The sequence below is a fragment of the Lithobates pipiens genome, unplaced genomic scaffold (genome assembly GCF_037356315.1).
Source record: "Lithobates pipiens isolate NorthernLeopardFrog02 unplaced genomic scaffold, aLitPip1_a1.2 Scaffold_22, whole genome shotgun sequence".
Classification (NCBI taxonomy): Eukaryota; Metazoa; Chordata; class Amphibia; order Anura; family Ranidae; genus Lithobates; species Lithobates pipiens.
Window position 1 is genome coordinate 346,747,355 of NW_027507784.1, and position 16,683 is coordinate 346,764,037.

Here is a 16,683-nt window from a genome sequence, read left to right on the forward strand (position 1 = left end):
CGTCCTGGTTATCACTTTATAAATATAGACATTAACAGGGAATGGGGGATTGTGGAAAAAAATAAAAAATATGAATGAAAGAACCTTCACATAAAAGACCTCAAAAGAAAAATTGTGGGTTCAGTTGGACTTTTTAGGCATAAAAGAAAGTTGTAAACACAACCAATATATTCAAGGGGAATTATCTCTATTTATAATTAAAACAAAAATATAAACAATAAAATAAAAATTGTTTTTACAAACACAAAAGAATTATTTCCTCCTAATAACTACACATTTGAGACCTAATTGATATCCTATCAAAGGTAGTAAAGTCCACTCAAAATTTCCAAAGAGGAAAAAACAAAATACATATTTATATAAATATAGAATCAAGGATATCAACCATACAGTCGACAATTACATATATTCTGGTGCTCCACATGTTTCGCGTCTATTTAGATGACGCTTCTTCAGGAGCTGATAACAGTGTTATTCCTTCATAAAATGTGTCCCAGGTAGGGAACCAACGTCACCGAGGGGGGGCAGAAGAGTTGACAACGTTTTCAAACACCCATTTTTCCAAAGAAGAAAAAGAGGGAAGGGGAGTAGAAGTTGGACAATAAATGCAAATATGGGTTTAAAGTTGGTGGGATCACTTCAACATTATGTTAAGCCCATAGGGCTTCGAACATACGGTTTTGGTAGGTGTTCTTAATATGTGGGTAGCCAGGAGGTAAATGGTGATAGATACTCTCGGTATCCCCTGAGCTTTGAGTGCAGTGATCCCCTCCAAAAATATAGCGAAACAGGTTCCCGCTGGGTAAAGAGGGAAGACAGAGGGGGAACCAAGCAGGCAGACTAATCAGTCCGTTCACCCCTATGGTGTTAGTTATTTGTAAAAAATATGGCCGCTATTCTATTTTTTTTACAAATAACTAACAGTGACAATCATCTCTCAGCTATGAATGGGGAAAAGGCAAAAGGAAGGGTCTGGAGTCTAGGGCACTGTAAAAGCAGAGGGGAAGTGTGACAGGGCCAGTGTAACGGGGGGAAGCAGTAGAGGGGGTACTGTGACAAGAGGGGAGAGGTGTGACAGGGGGCAGTATGATGGGGAGAGTGTGGCAGGGGGAGGCAGTGTGACATTTGGGGGGCGGGGGGCAGTGTGACAGGAGAAGGGTACCTGGAAAGTGTGACAGGAGATGGGAGTATGATAAGAGGGGGCAATGTGAAAGGAGGGGGATAGTGTGCCAAGTAGTGGCAGTATGAGGCGGGGCAGTGTAATGGAAGGGGGCAGTGTGGCAAGAGGGGGGCAGTGTGAAGGGGTCGATATTGTAAGAAGAGGGGGGCAGTGTGAAAGGGGTGATATTGTAACAAGAGGGGGCAGTGTGATAGAAGGGGGGCAGTAAGGCAAGAGGGGGGCAGTGTGAAGGAGGGGATATTGTAACAAGAGGGAGCAGTGTGATAGAAGGGGGGCAGTGTGGCAAGAAGAGGGCAGTGGGAAGGGGGCAATATTGTAACAAGAGGGGGGCAGTGTGAAACAGTCAATATTGTAAGAAGAGGGGGGCAGTGTGATAGAAGGGGGGCAGTGTGAAGGAGGTGATATTGTAACAAGAGGGGGCAGTGTGGCAAGAGGGGGGCAGTGTGAAGGAGGTGATATTGTAACAAGATGGGGCAGTGTGATAGAAGGGAGGAAGTGTGGCAAGAGGAGGGCAGTGTGAAGGGGGTGATATTGTAACAAGAGCGGGCAGTGTGGCAAGAGGGGGGCAGGGTGAAGGGGGCGATATTGTAACAAGAGGGGGGGGGCAGTGTGACAGAAGAGAACCTGGTAAGTGTGAGAGGGGGGGCAGTGTGATGAGAGGGGGGCAGTGTGATGAGAGGGGGGGCAGTGTGATGAGAGGGGGGGCAGTGTGATGAGAGGGGGGGCAGTGCGATGAGAGGGGGGGCAGTGCGATGAGAGGGGGGGCAGTGCGATGAGAGGGGGGGCAGTGCGATGAGAGGGGGGGCAGTGCGATGAGAGGGGGGGCAGTGCGATGAGAGGGGGGGCAGTGCGATGAGAGGGGGGGCAGTGCGATGAGAGGGGGGGCAGTGCGATGAGAGGGGGGGCAGTGCGATGAGAGGGGGGGCAGTGCGATGAGAGGGGGGGCAGTGCGATGAGAGGTGGGGCAGTGCGATGAGAGGGGGGGCAGTGCGATGAGAGGGGGGCAGTGCGATGAGAGGTGGGGCAGTGCGATGAGAGGTGGGGCAGTGTGATGAGAGGTGGGGCAGTGTGATGAGAGGGGGGGCAGTGTGATAAGAAGGATCATTGTTACAGTAGGACACACAATATTCTGGACTTGCCTTACCCGGAGAGAAGCCTGGAGGCAAGCAGCATGAGCTGTAGCCAGGGGTGGAGCCGGCAGCCCTGGCATCTGACGACTGCCAGAAACACTTAGCACAAGGCTGGATAGGAGGGACGGTGGGGGCGGCATAATATTTTGCAGAACTGATGCCCTGCATTTTGCTCCTGCAGCTGCTGAATGCCTGCTTCTCCTCTCCCTCCCGCAGGCATTCAGCGGCTGCAGGAGCATAATGCAGGGCATCGGTTCCGTTATATGCAGTCGCTCCTGTTGCCCCTCTCATCCAGGTGTAGAAAACTGTAACGGGGGGCTGCACGGGCCCCCTGAACCATAAGACCAGGTTGCAATTGCGACCTCTGCGACCCCTATAGTTACGCCTCTGCATGTGAGCTTTATCCAGGGTGATCTGCTTCTAGGAATGCCCACTCCTCCAGACTGGCGCCCACATACTGAGTAATTTTGATATTTGCATAACTTTGTACGAAAATGAATGGAGGGAGACATCTAGTGGCTGGTGTGATTGGAGCACCGCGTAAGGAGGGTTCCGTTCCGTCCTCCACATAACCTCTCTTCTTCTTCCTCTACAGATGCCAATACTGATGGCTCCACTGTATGCTGGAAGGAGAACTTCGACCAGATGTACGTGGAGCTGCAGGAGATCGGACGGTACGTCACACCGCGCTTCCTTCTATACAAAGGACGATCCCACCATGCTCAATTTTTATGTCTTTACCATAAAGCAGAACTCCGGGCAGACCAAACAATGTATTCTGTATGTAATGTATTCTGCATGCAGCCCACAGACTGGGAAAGGGAGGAGCTTCTTTAGCAGCCAATCAGACGTGTGCTGTGCACATGTGCAGACAAGGAATGTGCAAGCAGGAGCATAGAGCAGAGTGAGGACTCATCTTTTGTTCCTTTGCTGTCCAATCACAGGGTGAGGATGAGGAGGTGACCAGGATGTGCAGCCGCAGTAGAGAAAAGTCAGATCACCTGACTATGGTTTCTGGCAGAGGAGTGGGTGGGGGTTAGGGTTGCCACCTGTCCAGGATTCACCCGGACAGTTCAGGTTTGGAATCATGTGTTCGGGTTTCAGACTGCCTGAAACCCGGACACATTATTTAAACTGGACTATGGCCTCGCAGCAGGGTTGCTGCATACAGTTGTCTAAGCTGAGAGTGTCTGTTACACTCTTTAACACTGCCCAAAGCCAACACTAACAATCCCCCCAAACACACACACAGGAGAGGAAAGAGGGCGCTCTCTGCGCCCCCCCCCCCCCCCGCCCCTACCCCTCTGTGTCTGCCCACACTCCAATCCCTGGTGCTGAGCCCCAGAATAGGAAAGTAAGGCGGGCCGGAAATTTGAAGTCCAGCAGCCTCAGATACATCTGGATGAGAGGTGGTGAGTGAGCTCACCATCCATCCCTGTCTGTGACTGAAGTCTCCCCCCTTCTCTCTCCTGCCTCTGACTAAGTACACTAAGGCAAATCAGGGTTCTCAGAGCACCCCTTACATCAGATTTCCCCTTTACACCAGAGGCCACAGTGTTTCCCCTTTTACATCAGAGTCTTCTCCGTACATCAGAGTTCTCAGGGTCCCCCCTTAAATCAGGGTTCCTAGAGCATCCCTTATGTTAGAGTTCTCCCTTACATCAGAGTCTGCAGAGTCCCCCCTTACAGTGAAAGGGAACTCTGCGAGTTCAGATGTAAAAGGGGGACTCTGTGGACTCTGATGTAAAGGGGGACTCTGTGGACTCTCATGTAAAGGGGAACTCTGTGGACTCTGATGTAAAGGGGGACTCTTGTTCTTAACTTCATATGATTAGAAATGTTATTAAATAGCAAAATATATATATATAGTTTATACTATAAAAAAAATTGCTGTGCGCCGCTAAAGTCTTCGGGTTTGACTTGAAGAAAAGGTGGCATCCCTAGTGGGGGGGTTCATCCACAAAGGCACTCAAATGCACATCTGTACAGTTGGGATAAAAATTGCTGTATTTTCTCTAATATGTGTAGTTCTTTACTCATTAGTGCCACCTGGTGGCCATAATATGTTTTTTTTTTTTTTTCGATACATTGATTTTTATTGGAATTTAAAGGGAGAACAGATACAAAATTCCCACGCAGGGGATATGAACATTAAACACAATGCAGGATTTTTATGAAAACACAGAAAAAGATGTGTCATAGAGTATAAACTATTAACGAACAATGACCCACCGACCCAGGTGGGGTCGCGCGGGGGGGTTGGGGAGGCCAGTGCATAGTGCCTGAGCCTTAGGACTCAGGGGCTAAGGTAGGTAAAGGGAGCGGAATCGTCCACCCGAAGTGGGGAAAATGAAACAAAACAGGAAAAAAAAGGGGGGGGGGACTGCTAATTAAATTGAGGAACAAGCAGGTGGGAAGGAAGAACAGAGTGGCGGAAAGGAGCTCAGAGAAGAGAAGGAAGCTAGTAGGAGAAGGAGGAGCGGAGGAAGGGAAGAGAAGTTCCCCCAGGCTGGGGGTTGAGGGGGATTATTTAGAGAGGCCTAGGCTGGCTGGGCACAAGACCACCACGGAGTCCACACTTTGAGAAATTTAGCATTGAGTATCGTTGAGGATACTTGTCATATTTTTTTTCATGGATCATGAGGGTCTTCAAGGTCCTCTTCACCACTGCAGACAAAACGGACGTTTTTTCCCAGGCCCTCGCTATTGTGCACTTAGCAGTGATGAATAGGTAAGTGGACAATTTCTGCTGGTAGGAAAAGAGGCCCCGGAGCATTGCTAGTTTGGCATCCTTGCAGGTAGGTACGTGGAAAAGGTTTAAAAGGGAGTCTGAAGTCCCTTGACCAGAATCCCGCTAGGAGGGGGGCAGGACCACCAAATTATGGATTTAGTCTCCGACCACAGCCTTGGAAGCATCTATCACTATCGGATGGATCCGACTTGGCAATGTTGGCCAAGAACCAATCCCATTGGAGGAGGACCTTATAGGCTGCCTCCAGGGTGGCCGTATTGAGGGAACACTTTGCTATGCTAAACAAGGCCTTGCTCCAATCTGCCGGGTCAATTTGGGGATTGATCTCGCTCCCACTTAAGCACATGGGGGGGGGGGGGGGGAGAGAAGCCAAGGCTCTGCTAGAGTTGAGGGAAGAATATATCCTAGAGATGGTGCCAGGGGAGTGCAGGCAAGTAGGCAGTTTTTTTGATATGGGAAAGTGTCATGGCGGCCAAGGAAGGAAACCCAGCGCCGCGGCTGAATATAGCGAAAGAATTTTGAGGAAGGAGCTTCGTGGGTCTCTTCAATAGAAGACCATGTTGGGACATATGATCAGAAAGGCCTCAATTGAGGGGGGAAAAAAAATGTACCGTGGCCACTAGGTGACATTGGTGATATAGGAACCACACATTATAGAGGAAGTACAGCAATTGTCATCCTGATTGAGTGGATCTCTCTCACATCTGCTCAGCAAATGTTTTACAGTGTGTGGGGGGGGAGTAAATATTTGATCCCCTGCGGATTGTGTTGTTTGCCCACTTACAAAGAAATTAAAGGTCTATCATTTTTATCAGAGGTGCATTTTATATGATAGAGACAGAATATCAACCAAAAATCCAGAAAAAACACACATTACAAATGTTATAAATTGACTTGCAGTTGAGAAAAATAAGTATTTGATCCACCAGAAAAACACGACTTGGTGGAGAAACCCTTGTTGGTGATCACAGAGGTCAGACGTTTCTTGTAGGTGGTGATGAGGTTTCCACACATCTCATGAGGGATTTTGCTCCTCTCTTCTTTACAGACCTTCTCTAAATCCTTAAGGTTTCTTTGGCTGTCTCCTGCCAACTCGAAGTTTCAGCTCCCTCCATACATTTTCTATAGGATTAAGGTCTGGAGACTGGTTAGGCCACTCCATGATCTTAATGTGCTTCTTCCTGAGCCATTCCTTTGTTGCCTTGGCGGTATGTTTTGGGTCATTGTCATGCTGGAAGACCCATCCATGACCCATCTTCAGTGTTCTGGATGAGGGAAGAAGGTTCTGCTCCAAGATCTTACAATATATGGTCCCGTCCATTGGCCCCTCAATGCGGCAAAGTCAGCCTGTACCTTTATCAGAGAAACAGCCCCAAAGCATCATGTTCCCCCCTCTGTGTGACTGTAGGGATGGTGTTCTTGGGGTCATAGTCACCATTTTTCTTTCTCCAAACACGACAAGTCGAGTTAATGCCAAAGAGCTCAATTTTGGTCTCATCTGATCACAGAACTTTCCCCCCAATCCTTCTCTGAATCATTTAGATGTTCATTGGCAAACTTCAGACGTTCCTGTACATGTGTCTTCCTGAGGAGGGGGACCTGTCCATGTGTCTTCCTGAGGAGGGGGACCTGTACATGTGTCTTCCTGAGGAGGGGGACCTGTACATGTGTCTTCCAGAGGAGGGGGACCTGTACATATGTCTTCCTGAGGAGGGGGACCTGTACATGTGTCTTCCTGAGGAGGGGGACCTGTACATGTGTCTTCCTGAGGAGGGGGACCTGTACATGTGTCTTCCTGAGGAGGGGGACCTGTACATGTGTCTTCCTGAGGAGGGGGACCTGTACATGTGTCTTCCTGAGGAGGGGGACCTGTACATGTGTCTTCCTGAGGAGGGGGACCTGTACATATCTCTTCCTGAGGAGGGGGACCTGTACATGTGTCTTCCTGAGGAGAGGGACCTGTACACGTGTCTTCCTGAGGAGGGGGACCTGTACATGTGTCTTCCAGAGGAGGGGGACCTGTACATGTGTCTTCCTGAGGAGGGGGACCTGTACATGTGTCTTCCTGAGGAGGGGGACCTGTACATGTGTCTTCCTGAGGAGGGGGACCTGTCCATGTGTCTTCCTGAGGAGGGGGACCTGTCCATGTGTCTTCCTGAGGAGGGGGACCTGTCCATGTGTCTTCCTGAGGAGGGGGACCTGTCCATGTGTCTTGCTGAGGAGGGGGACCTGTCCATGTGTCTTCCTGAGGAGGGGGACCTGTACATGTGTCTTCCTGAGGAGGGGGACCTGTACATGTGTCTTCCTGAGGAGGGGGACCTGTACATGTGTCTTCCTGAGGAGGGGGACCTGTACATGTGTCTTCCTGAGGAGGGGGACCTGTACATGTGTCTTCCTGAGGAGGGGGACCTGTACATGTGTCTTCCTGAGGAGGGGGACCTGTACATGTGTCTTCCTGGTTAGGGGGACCTTGCAGGAGCTGTAGGATTTCAATCCATGGCGGTGTATTGTGTTACCAATGGTTGGTTTGGTGACTGGGGTCCCAACTGCCTTGAGATCCTTCACAAGCTCCTCCCATGTAGTTCTGGGCGGACCCCTCACTTTTCTCATGACCATCCTCACCCCATGAGGAGAAATCTCAATGCGGCAAAGTAGGCCTGTACCTTTATCAGAGAAACGACCCCAAAGCATCATGTTTCCCCCTCCATGTGTGACTGTAGGGATGGTGTTCTTGGGGTCATAGTCAACATTTTTCTTCCTCCAAACACAGCGAGTCGAGTTAATGCCAAAGGGAAGAATTTTGGTCTCATCTGAGTTTCTCCCAGTCCTTCTCTGAATTATTTAGATGTTCATTGGCAAACTTCAGATGGACCTGTTACATGGGTCTTCCTGAGGAGGGGGACCTGTACATGTGTCTTCCCGAGGAGGGGGACCTGTACATGTGTCTTCCTGAGGAGGGGGACCTGTACATGTGTCTTCCTGAGGAGGGGGACCTGTACATGTGTCTTCCTGAGGAGGGGGACCTGTACATGTGTCTTCTTGAGGAGTGGGACCTGTACATGTGTCTTCCTGAGGAGGGGGACCTGTACATGTGTCTTCCTGAGGAGGGGGACCTGTACATGTGTCTTCCTGAGGAGGGGGACCTGTACATGTGTCTTCCTGAGGAGGGGGACCTGTCCATGTGTCTTCCTGAGGAGGGGGACCTGTCCATGTGTCTTGCTGAGGAGGGGGACCTGTCCATGTGTCTTCCTGAGGAGGGGGACCTGTCCATGTGTCTTCCTGAGGAGGGGGACCTGTCCATGTGTCTTCCTGAGGAGGGGGACCTGTCCATGTGTCTTCCTGAGGAGGGGGACCTGTCCATGTGTCTTCCTGAGGAGGGGGACCTGTACATGTGTCTTCCTGAGGAGGGGGACCTGTACATGTGTCTTCCTGAGGAGGGGGACCTGTACATGTGTCTTCCTGAGGAGGGGGACCTGTACATGTGTCTTCCTGAGGAGGGGGACCTGTACATGTGTCTTCCTGAGGAGGGGGACCTGTACATGTGTCTTCCTGAGGAGGGGGACCTGTACATGTGTCTTCCTGGTTAGGGGGACCTTGCAGGAGCTGTAGGATTTCAATCCATGGCGGTGTATTGTGTTACCAATGGTTGGTTTGGTGACTGGGGTCCCAACTGCCTTGAGATCCTTCACAAGCTCCTCCCATGTAGTTCTGGGCGGACCCCTCACTTTTCTCATGACCATCCTCACCCCATGAGGAGAAATCTCAATGCGGCAAAGTAGGCCTGTACCTTTATCAGAGAAACGACCCCAAAGCATCATGTTTCCCCTCCATGTGTGACTGTAGGGATGGTGTTCTTGGGGTCATAGTCAACATTTTTCTTCCTCCAAACACAGCGAGTCGAGTTAATGCCAAAGGGAAGAATTTTGGTCTCATCTGAGTTTCTCCCAGTCCTTCTCTGAATTATTTAGATGTTCATTGGCAAACTTCAGATGGACCTGTTACATGGGTCTTCCTGAGGAGGGGGACCTGTACATGTGTCTTCCCGAGGAGGGGGACCTGTACATGTGTCTTCCTGAGGAGGGGGACCTGTACATGTGTCTTCCTGAGGAGGGGGACCTGTACATGTGTCTTCTTGAGGAGTGGGACCTGTACATGTGTCTTCCTGAGGAGGGGGACCTGTACATGTGTCTTCCTGAGGAGGGAGACCTGTACATGTGTCTTCCTGAGGAGGGGGACCTGTACATGTGTCTTCCTGAGGAGGGGGACCTGTACATGTGTCTTCCTGAGGAGGGGGACCTGTACATGTGTCTTCCCGAGGAGGGGGACCTGTACATGTGTCTTCCTGAGGAGGGGGACCTGTACATGTGTCTTCTTGAGGAGTGGGACCTGTACATGTGTCTTCCTGAGTAGGAGGACCTGTACATGTGTCTTCCTGAGGAGGAGGACCTGTACATGTGTCTTCCCGAGGAGGGGGACCTGTACATGTGTCTTCCTGAGGAGGGGGACCTGTACATGTGTCTTCCTGAGGAGGGGGACCTGTACATGTGTCTTCCTGAGGAGGGGGACCTGTACATGTGTCTTCCTGAGGAGGGGGACCTGTACATGTGTCTTCCCGAGGAGGGGGACCTGTACATGTGTCTTCCTGAGGAGGGGGACCTGTACATGTGTCTTCTTGAGGAGTGGGACCTGTACATGTGTCTTCCTGAGGAGGAGGACCTGTACATGTGTCTTCCTGAGGAGGAGGACCTGTACATGTGTCTTCCCGAGGAGGGGGACCTGTACATGTGTCTTCCTGAGGAGGGGGACCTGTACATGTGTCTTCCTGAGGAGGGGGACTCACCGTGTTTGGAGGAAGAAAAATGCTGACTATGACCCTAAGAACACTATCCCTACAGTCACACACGGAGGTGATGCTTTGGGGCTGTTTCTCTGATAAAGGTTCAGGCCGACTTTGCCGCATTGAGGGGTCAATGGACGGGGCCATGTATTGTAAAATCTTAGATGAGAACCTTCTGAACATTCAAAATCATGGGGTATGACTTCTCATGCAACTTTGAAGTCGCAGGACAAGTTGCACAATTGTGAAAGGGGCCTAAATCCTTCACAAATCTCTCTGTGTATGGCCGGCATTGTGATCGGTTCGCACCTCCTCTGCTGTGATATTATATGATCTCCTCCATCTCTTCACCTGTAATTGCCCCTCTCCTCCCCCCCCCCCCCCCATAGGGGTCGGTTCTCGGTGGTGAAGAAGTGCGTGCAGAGGAACACGCGGAAGGACGTCGCCGTGAAATTCGTCAACAAGAAGCTGAAAAAGCGCGAACAGGCGTCTCACGAGGCGGCGCTGCTCCAGCACCTCCAGCACCCGCAGTACCTCACCCTCCATGACACCTACGAGTCGCCCAGCGCCTACATCCTCGTCCTGGACCTGTGAGTGGGGGGAGGGCAATGCAAAGCTCTGAACTCCGCTTTTAGATTGATGCTTTTATTTTTTATGTTTTACGTTGATAAATGGTGAAAGGTTTATCCAGCCGCCTTAGTAACGGAGAGCTGCAGCCTGGCGACCATATATGTGTACATGCTAGACCTGTGCGGGTTCGTTTTTTAGTTCTGAATCTAAATTCAGACGAAAACCAAATTCGGACAAAAGTCAAATTTGAAAGTGATAGAAAGTAAAGGAATCGTATAGAAAAGAATAGGCTAGGAAATAAAATAATATAAAAGAATAGTAGAAGAGTAAAACATAACAGAATAGAATAGAAATGAAAGGAATAGACTAGAATGGTTAAAAATTGAATAAACAGAATAGAATAAAAAATAAAAGACTAGAATAAGATATAATAGAAAAGGAATGGAATAGAATTAATAGCAAAGAAAAGAATAGACTAGAAAATAAAATCCCATAGAAAAGTCTTCTTTTTCCAAAAACTCGCCATGCCTCTTACTAAATACCTTGGACTGTCTACTTTCCACAAAGGGGTCATTTGGGGGGTATTTGTACTGTTTGGGCATTTTCAGGCTTCGGGAAATGAGATCGGCCGTCAGCACATCAGGACTGACTCTATAACTTTCCTACAGACTAAATAATATACACTGATTTGGGGGATTTTCACCAAATAAATGGAGCAAAAAAACCTTTTGGCCTAAATTTATGAAGAAAGATTAATGGAATAACAGAAACAAAGAAAAGCAGTTTTTTTTTCCTTGGTTTATTTAGCAAAAATAAATAAAATAACCCCCCCCCCCCCCCCCCAGCAGTGATTAAATACCACCAAAAGAAATCTCTATCTGTCTCAAAAAAATGATACGAATATCATATGGTCGCAGTGTTGCATGACCGCGCAATTGTCATTCAACATGTGACGGCGCTGAAAGTTGGCCTGGGCAGGAAGTGGATGAAAGTGCCCGATATTGAAGTGGATTATATATAACATTTATTTCCAATATCTTCTTTTCCCCAGTAGTACAGAGATTTTGAAGTTATAAGTCTAACAGCGGATCTATTAGCTTTACATCTGGATGGAAAGGTTTGCTTGTTGGTTTCCCAGTGCATCCTGGGATACCTGCAATACCTCCAGAACAGTGCAAAGCTAAAGCTGAATAAAAGCCTCTCCAAAGCTGCAGGTGCTGTTAGCGAGCGTTGTCATAGACTTCTGTGGAGGCTTTGAAGATGCTTCGAAGTACCAAGAAAATGTCACGGGGGGGGGGGGGGGGGGGGATCGTTTTTGAAAGGAAAGGGAACACAAAGCGTGGACAGGACTGCAAGGGAACCTGGAGCTTTGACTGGAGTTCGGAGAGCTTTAAAAAACAGTGCGTTCAATGCCGCGTTCTGAATCAAGTGTAAAACAAGCCCCCAGCGGCTGGCATCGATAGATCCCCCCCAGCGGCCGGCATCGATAGATCCCCCCAGCGGCCGGCATCGATAGATCCCCCCAGCGGCCGGCATCGATAGATCCCCCCAGCGGCCGGCATCGATAGATCCCCCCCAGCGGCCGGCATCGATAGATCCCCCTAGCGGCCGGCATCGATAGATCCCCCCAGCGGCCGGCATCGATAGATCCCCCCAGCGGCCGGCATCGATAGATCCCCCCAGCGGCCGGCATCGATAGATCCCCCCAGCGGCCGGCATCGATAGATCCCCCCAGCGGCCGGCATCGATAGATCCCCCCAGCGGCCGGCATCGATGGATCCCCCGCGGCCGGCATCGATGGATCCCCCGCGGCCGGCATCGATAGATCCCCCCGCGGCCGGCATCGATAGATCCCCCTAGCGGCCGGCATCGATAGATCCCCCCAGCGGCCGGCATCGATAGATCCCCCCAGCGGCCGGCATCGATAGATCCCCCCAGCGGCCGGCATCGATAGATCCCCCCGCGGCCGGCATCGATAGATCCCCCCAGCGGCCGGCATCGATAGATCCCCCCAGCGGCCGGCATCGATAGATCCCCCCAGCGGCCGGCATCGATAGATCCCCCCAGCGGCCGGCATCGATAGATCCCCCCAGCGGCCGGCATCGATAGATCCCCCCGCGGCCGGCATCGATAGATCCCCCCGCGGCCGGCATCGATAGATCCCCCGCGGCCGGCATCGATAGATCCCCCCAGCGGCCGGCATCGATAGATCCCCCCCAGCGGCCGGCATCGATAGATCCCCCCCAGCGGCCGGCATCGATAGATCCCCCCCCAGCGGCCGGCATCGATAGATCCCCCCCCAGCGGCCGGCATCGATAGATCCCCCCCCAGCGGCCGGCATCGATAGATCCCCCCCCCAGCGGCCGGCATCGATAGATCCCCCCCCAGCGGCCGGCATCGATAGATCCCCCCCCAGCGGCCGGCATCGATAGATCCCCCCCCCCAGCGGCCGGCATCGATAGATCCCCCCCCCCAGCGGCCGGCATCGATAGATCCCCCCCCAGCGGCCGGCATCGATAGATCCCCCCCCAGCGGCCGGCATCGATAGATCCCCCAGCAGCCGGCCAAAAGTAGAGCTTCTGCTTTGAGCCCTAACCCCCGGACATGCCACATATGGCATGTCATTTTTTGGGGGGGGAGGGGGGATGGGTACCTAGTTTTGATAGGTACTCGGCTCCTTCTTCCACCCGCATCGCCTACAAAGCCTTAGTTGAAATCTGAAGTCCCCTGCACCGCTCTCCCTGCCCTGCCGTTACCCTCCCAGCCATAATCTTCCAGTGCTGTAGGGGTTAATAGAAGCTCTGGACCCGTCACAGGCACTCATCAAGAGTAGCAGCTATCCCTGCCCTTTCCACCACCCTCCTCCATTCATAGAAGCTGTACTATGGCCTCCATCATTCTTATTTTTATTTTTTTCCGGAGTTCTTCTTTAAAACCATATTTTGTATAAATTGACAAAAGAAATTCTCCTCTGTGACGCAAATCAGATCTCCTTATTCCCCAAATCCCCCAAAGGAATGAGCCCCATCACCTGCAGATCTGTCGTCTGGTCTTTGGACCTTTTCTGGGGAAAATGCCCCTTAAGCCCCTTTTTTTTTTTTTTATTATAGGCCGCTGCTTAGTGATCACATGATCTGATCTCTTTCAGGGTGGATGACGGCCGATTGCTGGATTATCTTATGAAGCATGATGAGCTGATGGAGGAGAAGGTGGCCTTCTACATGCGGGACATCCTGGGGGCCCTCCAGTATCTGCACGGCTGCCGTGTCGCCCACTTAGACCTCAAGGTGAGCCGCTTGTTTTTCCCGGTCCGCAATCTTTCCCCGCGCTGCCAGGCAGAAAACGTTTCGGAAAGGTGCATTTCAGCCTCTGCCAACCTTTTTGTCATTCTCTCTTTCCTACAGCCTGAAAACCTCCTGATCGACCTCCGCATCCCGGTGCCGCGGGTCAAAATAATTGACCTTGAAGACGCCACGAGGATTAGCGGCCACTATTATGTCCACCAGCTGCTGGGGAACGCGGAGTTTACTGCTCCGGAGGTGATTAAAGGCACGCCGGTCTCTCTGGCGACCGACATCTGGAGTCTGGGCGTTCTGACGTACGTCATGCTGAGCGGCGTGTCGCCATTCCTAGACGAGAGCAGCGAGGAGACCTGTATGAACATCTGCAGGGTGGATTTCTCCTTCCCACTGGAGTATTTCACCAGTGTCAGCCAAGCCGCTCAGGACTTCATCCGGGCCACACTGCAGATGGACGCCCGCTGGAGGCCGACGGTGGCTACCTGTCTGCTGCATCCCTGGCTCCAGCCTCACTATAGCAATTATTCGAAAATCCCCCTGGACACCACGCGACTGACCACTTTCATTGAGAGGCGGAGCCACCAGAATGATGCCCGTCCACTGCCCAATGCCAAGAGTTTCATTGTGAACCGTAATGCCATGGGAACATGAAGGCCTCACCACCTCCTGCTGAATCAGTATTAACCAGGACGGCTATGGATACATTTGTAACGGGTTCATATCCTGCGCCGACCCGTATTCTGAAACAGGGATTGGTTGGATGGTTGAGGACCTCCATTTCTCAGAGGAATGTTTGAGGACTTCCATTTCTCAGGGGGATGGTTGGGGACCTCCATTTCTCAGGGGGATGGTTGGGGACCTCCATTTCTCAGGGGGATGGTTGGGGACCTCCATTTCTCAGAGGGATGGTTGGGGACCTCCATTTCTCAGGGGGATGGTTGGGGACCTCCATTTCTCAGGGGGATGGTTGGGGACCTCCATTTCTCAGAGGGATGGTTGGGGACCTCCATTTCTCAGAGGGATGGTTGAAGACTTCAGTTTCTCGGAGGGATGTTTGAGGACTTCAGTTTCTCGGAGGGATGTTTGAGGACTTCCGTTTCTCGGAGGGATGTTTGAGGACTTCCGTTTCTCGGAGGGATGTTTGAGGACTTCCGTTTCTCGGAGGGATGTTTGAGGACTTCCGTTTCTCGGAGGGATGTTTGAGGACTTCCATTTCTCAGAGGGATGGTTGAGGACTTCCATTTCTCAGAGGGACGGTTGAGGACTTCCATTTCTCAGAGGGACGGTTGAGGACTTCCATTTCTCAGAGGGGTGGTTGAGGACTTCCATTTCTCAGAGGGACGGTTGAGGACTTCCATTTTTCAGAGGAACGTTTGAGGACTTCCATTTCTCAGAGGGGTGGTTGAGGACCTCAGTTTCTCAGAGGGGTGGTTGAGGACCTCCATTTCTTAGAGATATGGTTGAGGACCTCCGTTTCTCAGAGGGGTGGTTGAGGACCTCAGTTTCTCAGAGGGGTGGTTGAGGACCTCCGTTTCTCAGAGGGGTGGTTGAGGACCTCAGTTTCTCAGAGGGGTGGTTGAGGACCTCCGTTTCTCAGAGGGATGGTTGAGGACCTCCGTTTCTCAGAGGGATGGTTGAGGACCTCAGTTTCTCAGAGGGACAGTTGAGGACATCCGTTTCTCAGAGGGAAGGTTGAGAACCGCCATTTTTTTTATAGGGATGGTTGAGGACCTCCATTTATCAGAGGGAGGCTCTTCGCTTGTTGCCACTCACAGCATCTCAGTCCTAATTCCGGAACAGATGAAGAAGTCTTTTTATTTTCTATGAACTCATTTGGTGCTGTGCATTGGTGCAATTCCTTTGCAATGAACATTACTTCAGGCCCAAAGAGGTTTTATCTCGACGTGCTGCTATGTGATTGGCTATGCCTGTTCTCAGACGCTCCAGAGAAAATGGGACCGTCGACTAACTACATACCGTACTGTCAGGAAGATGACTGTTACAATGACTCCCGTGTGTTACGAACAATTTGTCTTTAGAGAACCGTAGCGCCAAAATGATGAGATCGGAGACATCACTGTGCGACCAATGGACAACATCGCCGTCAATCTTGTCTGTGTCTCTGCTCAGATGTCTGTAGTTCCCTGTAATATTGTACAGTATTGACTTCACTGCTTTGGGGGGGAGGGGAAGAGTAGGGTCAAAAAAATTGAAATCTATCTATACATTTCATAGGTCTATAATTTCATAGCTATATAGAGTGTTACTGATTATAACCGTACAGCTACAAACACCACAGGAGCCTTAGACATACCAGAGTCATTTATCTGCCCTATGTGGGGGGGGGGGGGGGGTGGAAAGTGACTTTTTCTGAGAGGGGGAAGGTAGGGAAACCTAATTTTAAGATGCTTGAACTTTCAGAGGTGTTCAGGCAGGAGAGACCAGTATATATCTAATGACTGCCAACATTGAGCCCTGATGAAGGGAGTTGAGGGCCCCTGAAATGTGTTAGATCATTTACTTAACTCTATATATATCTGAGACACTCCCATCTTTTGTTTGCCGTTTGGACCACTTCAGGGACCCCTGGAGATGCCTTTTGGAACCGCACATTAAGCTAGTTTATATTGATGATTGGGTCCAGTGTGCCACCAACACGCCCTCTGGGAGTCCTTAATATGAAGGGTAGGTAGAGAGTGACTTTTTTTGTTTTGTTTTTATATATCTGTAGGGATGGCAGGGCAGGGAAATCTTGAGATGCCTCAACATTCATAGGTATTATTCAGACAGGAGTCCAGTATATACCCAATAATTGGCAGCCCTGAGGAAGGGAGGTGGGAGCCCCCGAAATGTCTTGGCTCTAACCTCTGACTTGTCAAGTTAAATAATCTTTTACTGGACTTCATATATACCCG

The 16,683-nt window shown here is 50.8% G+C and overlaps 1 protein-coding gene across 5 annotated transcripts in view; it reads left to right on the forward strand.

Moving 5' to 3' along the window:
- Positions 1-16,107, forward strand: part of KALRN (kalirin RhoGEF kinase) — a gene marked incomplete at its 5' end in the record, with an annotated part of 215,479 nt that extends 199,372 nt beyond the window's left edge. For all 5 annotated transcript variants that reach the window (XM_077449731.1, XM_077449733.1, XM_077449734.1 and 2 more), the window contains 4 exon segments: positions 2,906-2,984; positions 10,289-10,489; positions 13,618-13,756; positions 13,874-16,107. In XM_077449731.1, coding sequence (XP_077305857.1) covers positions 2,906-2,984; positions 10,289-10,489; positions 13,618-13,756; positions 13,874-14,419 — 965 coding nt within the window.
- Between the last annotated feature and the right edge of the window lie 576 nt (positions 16,108-16,683).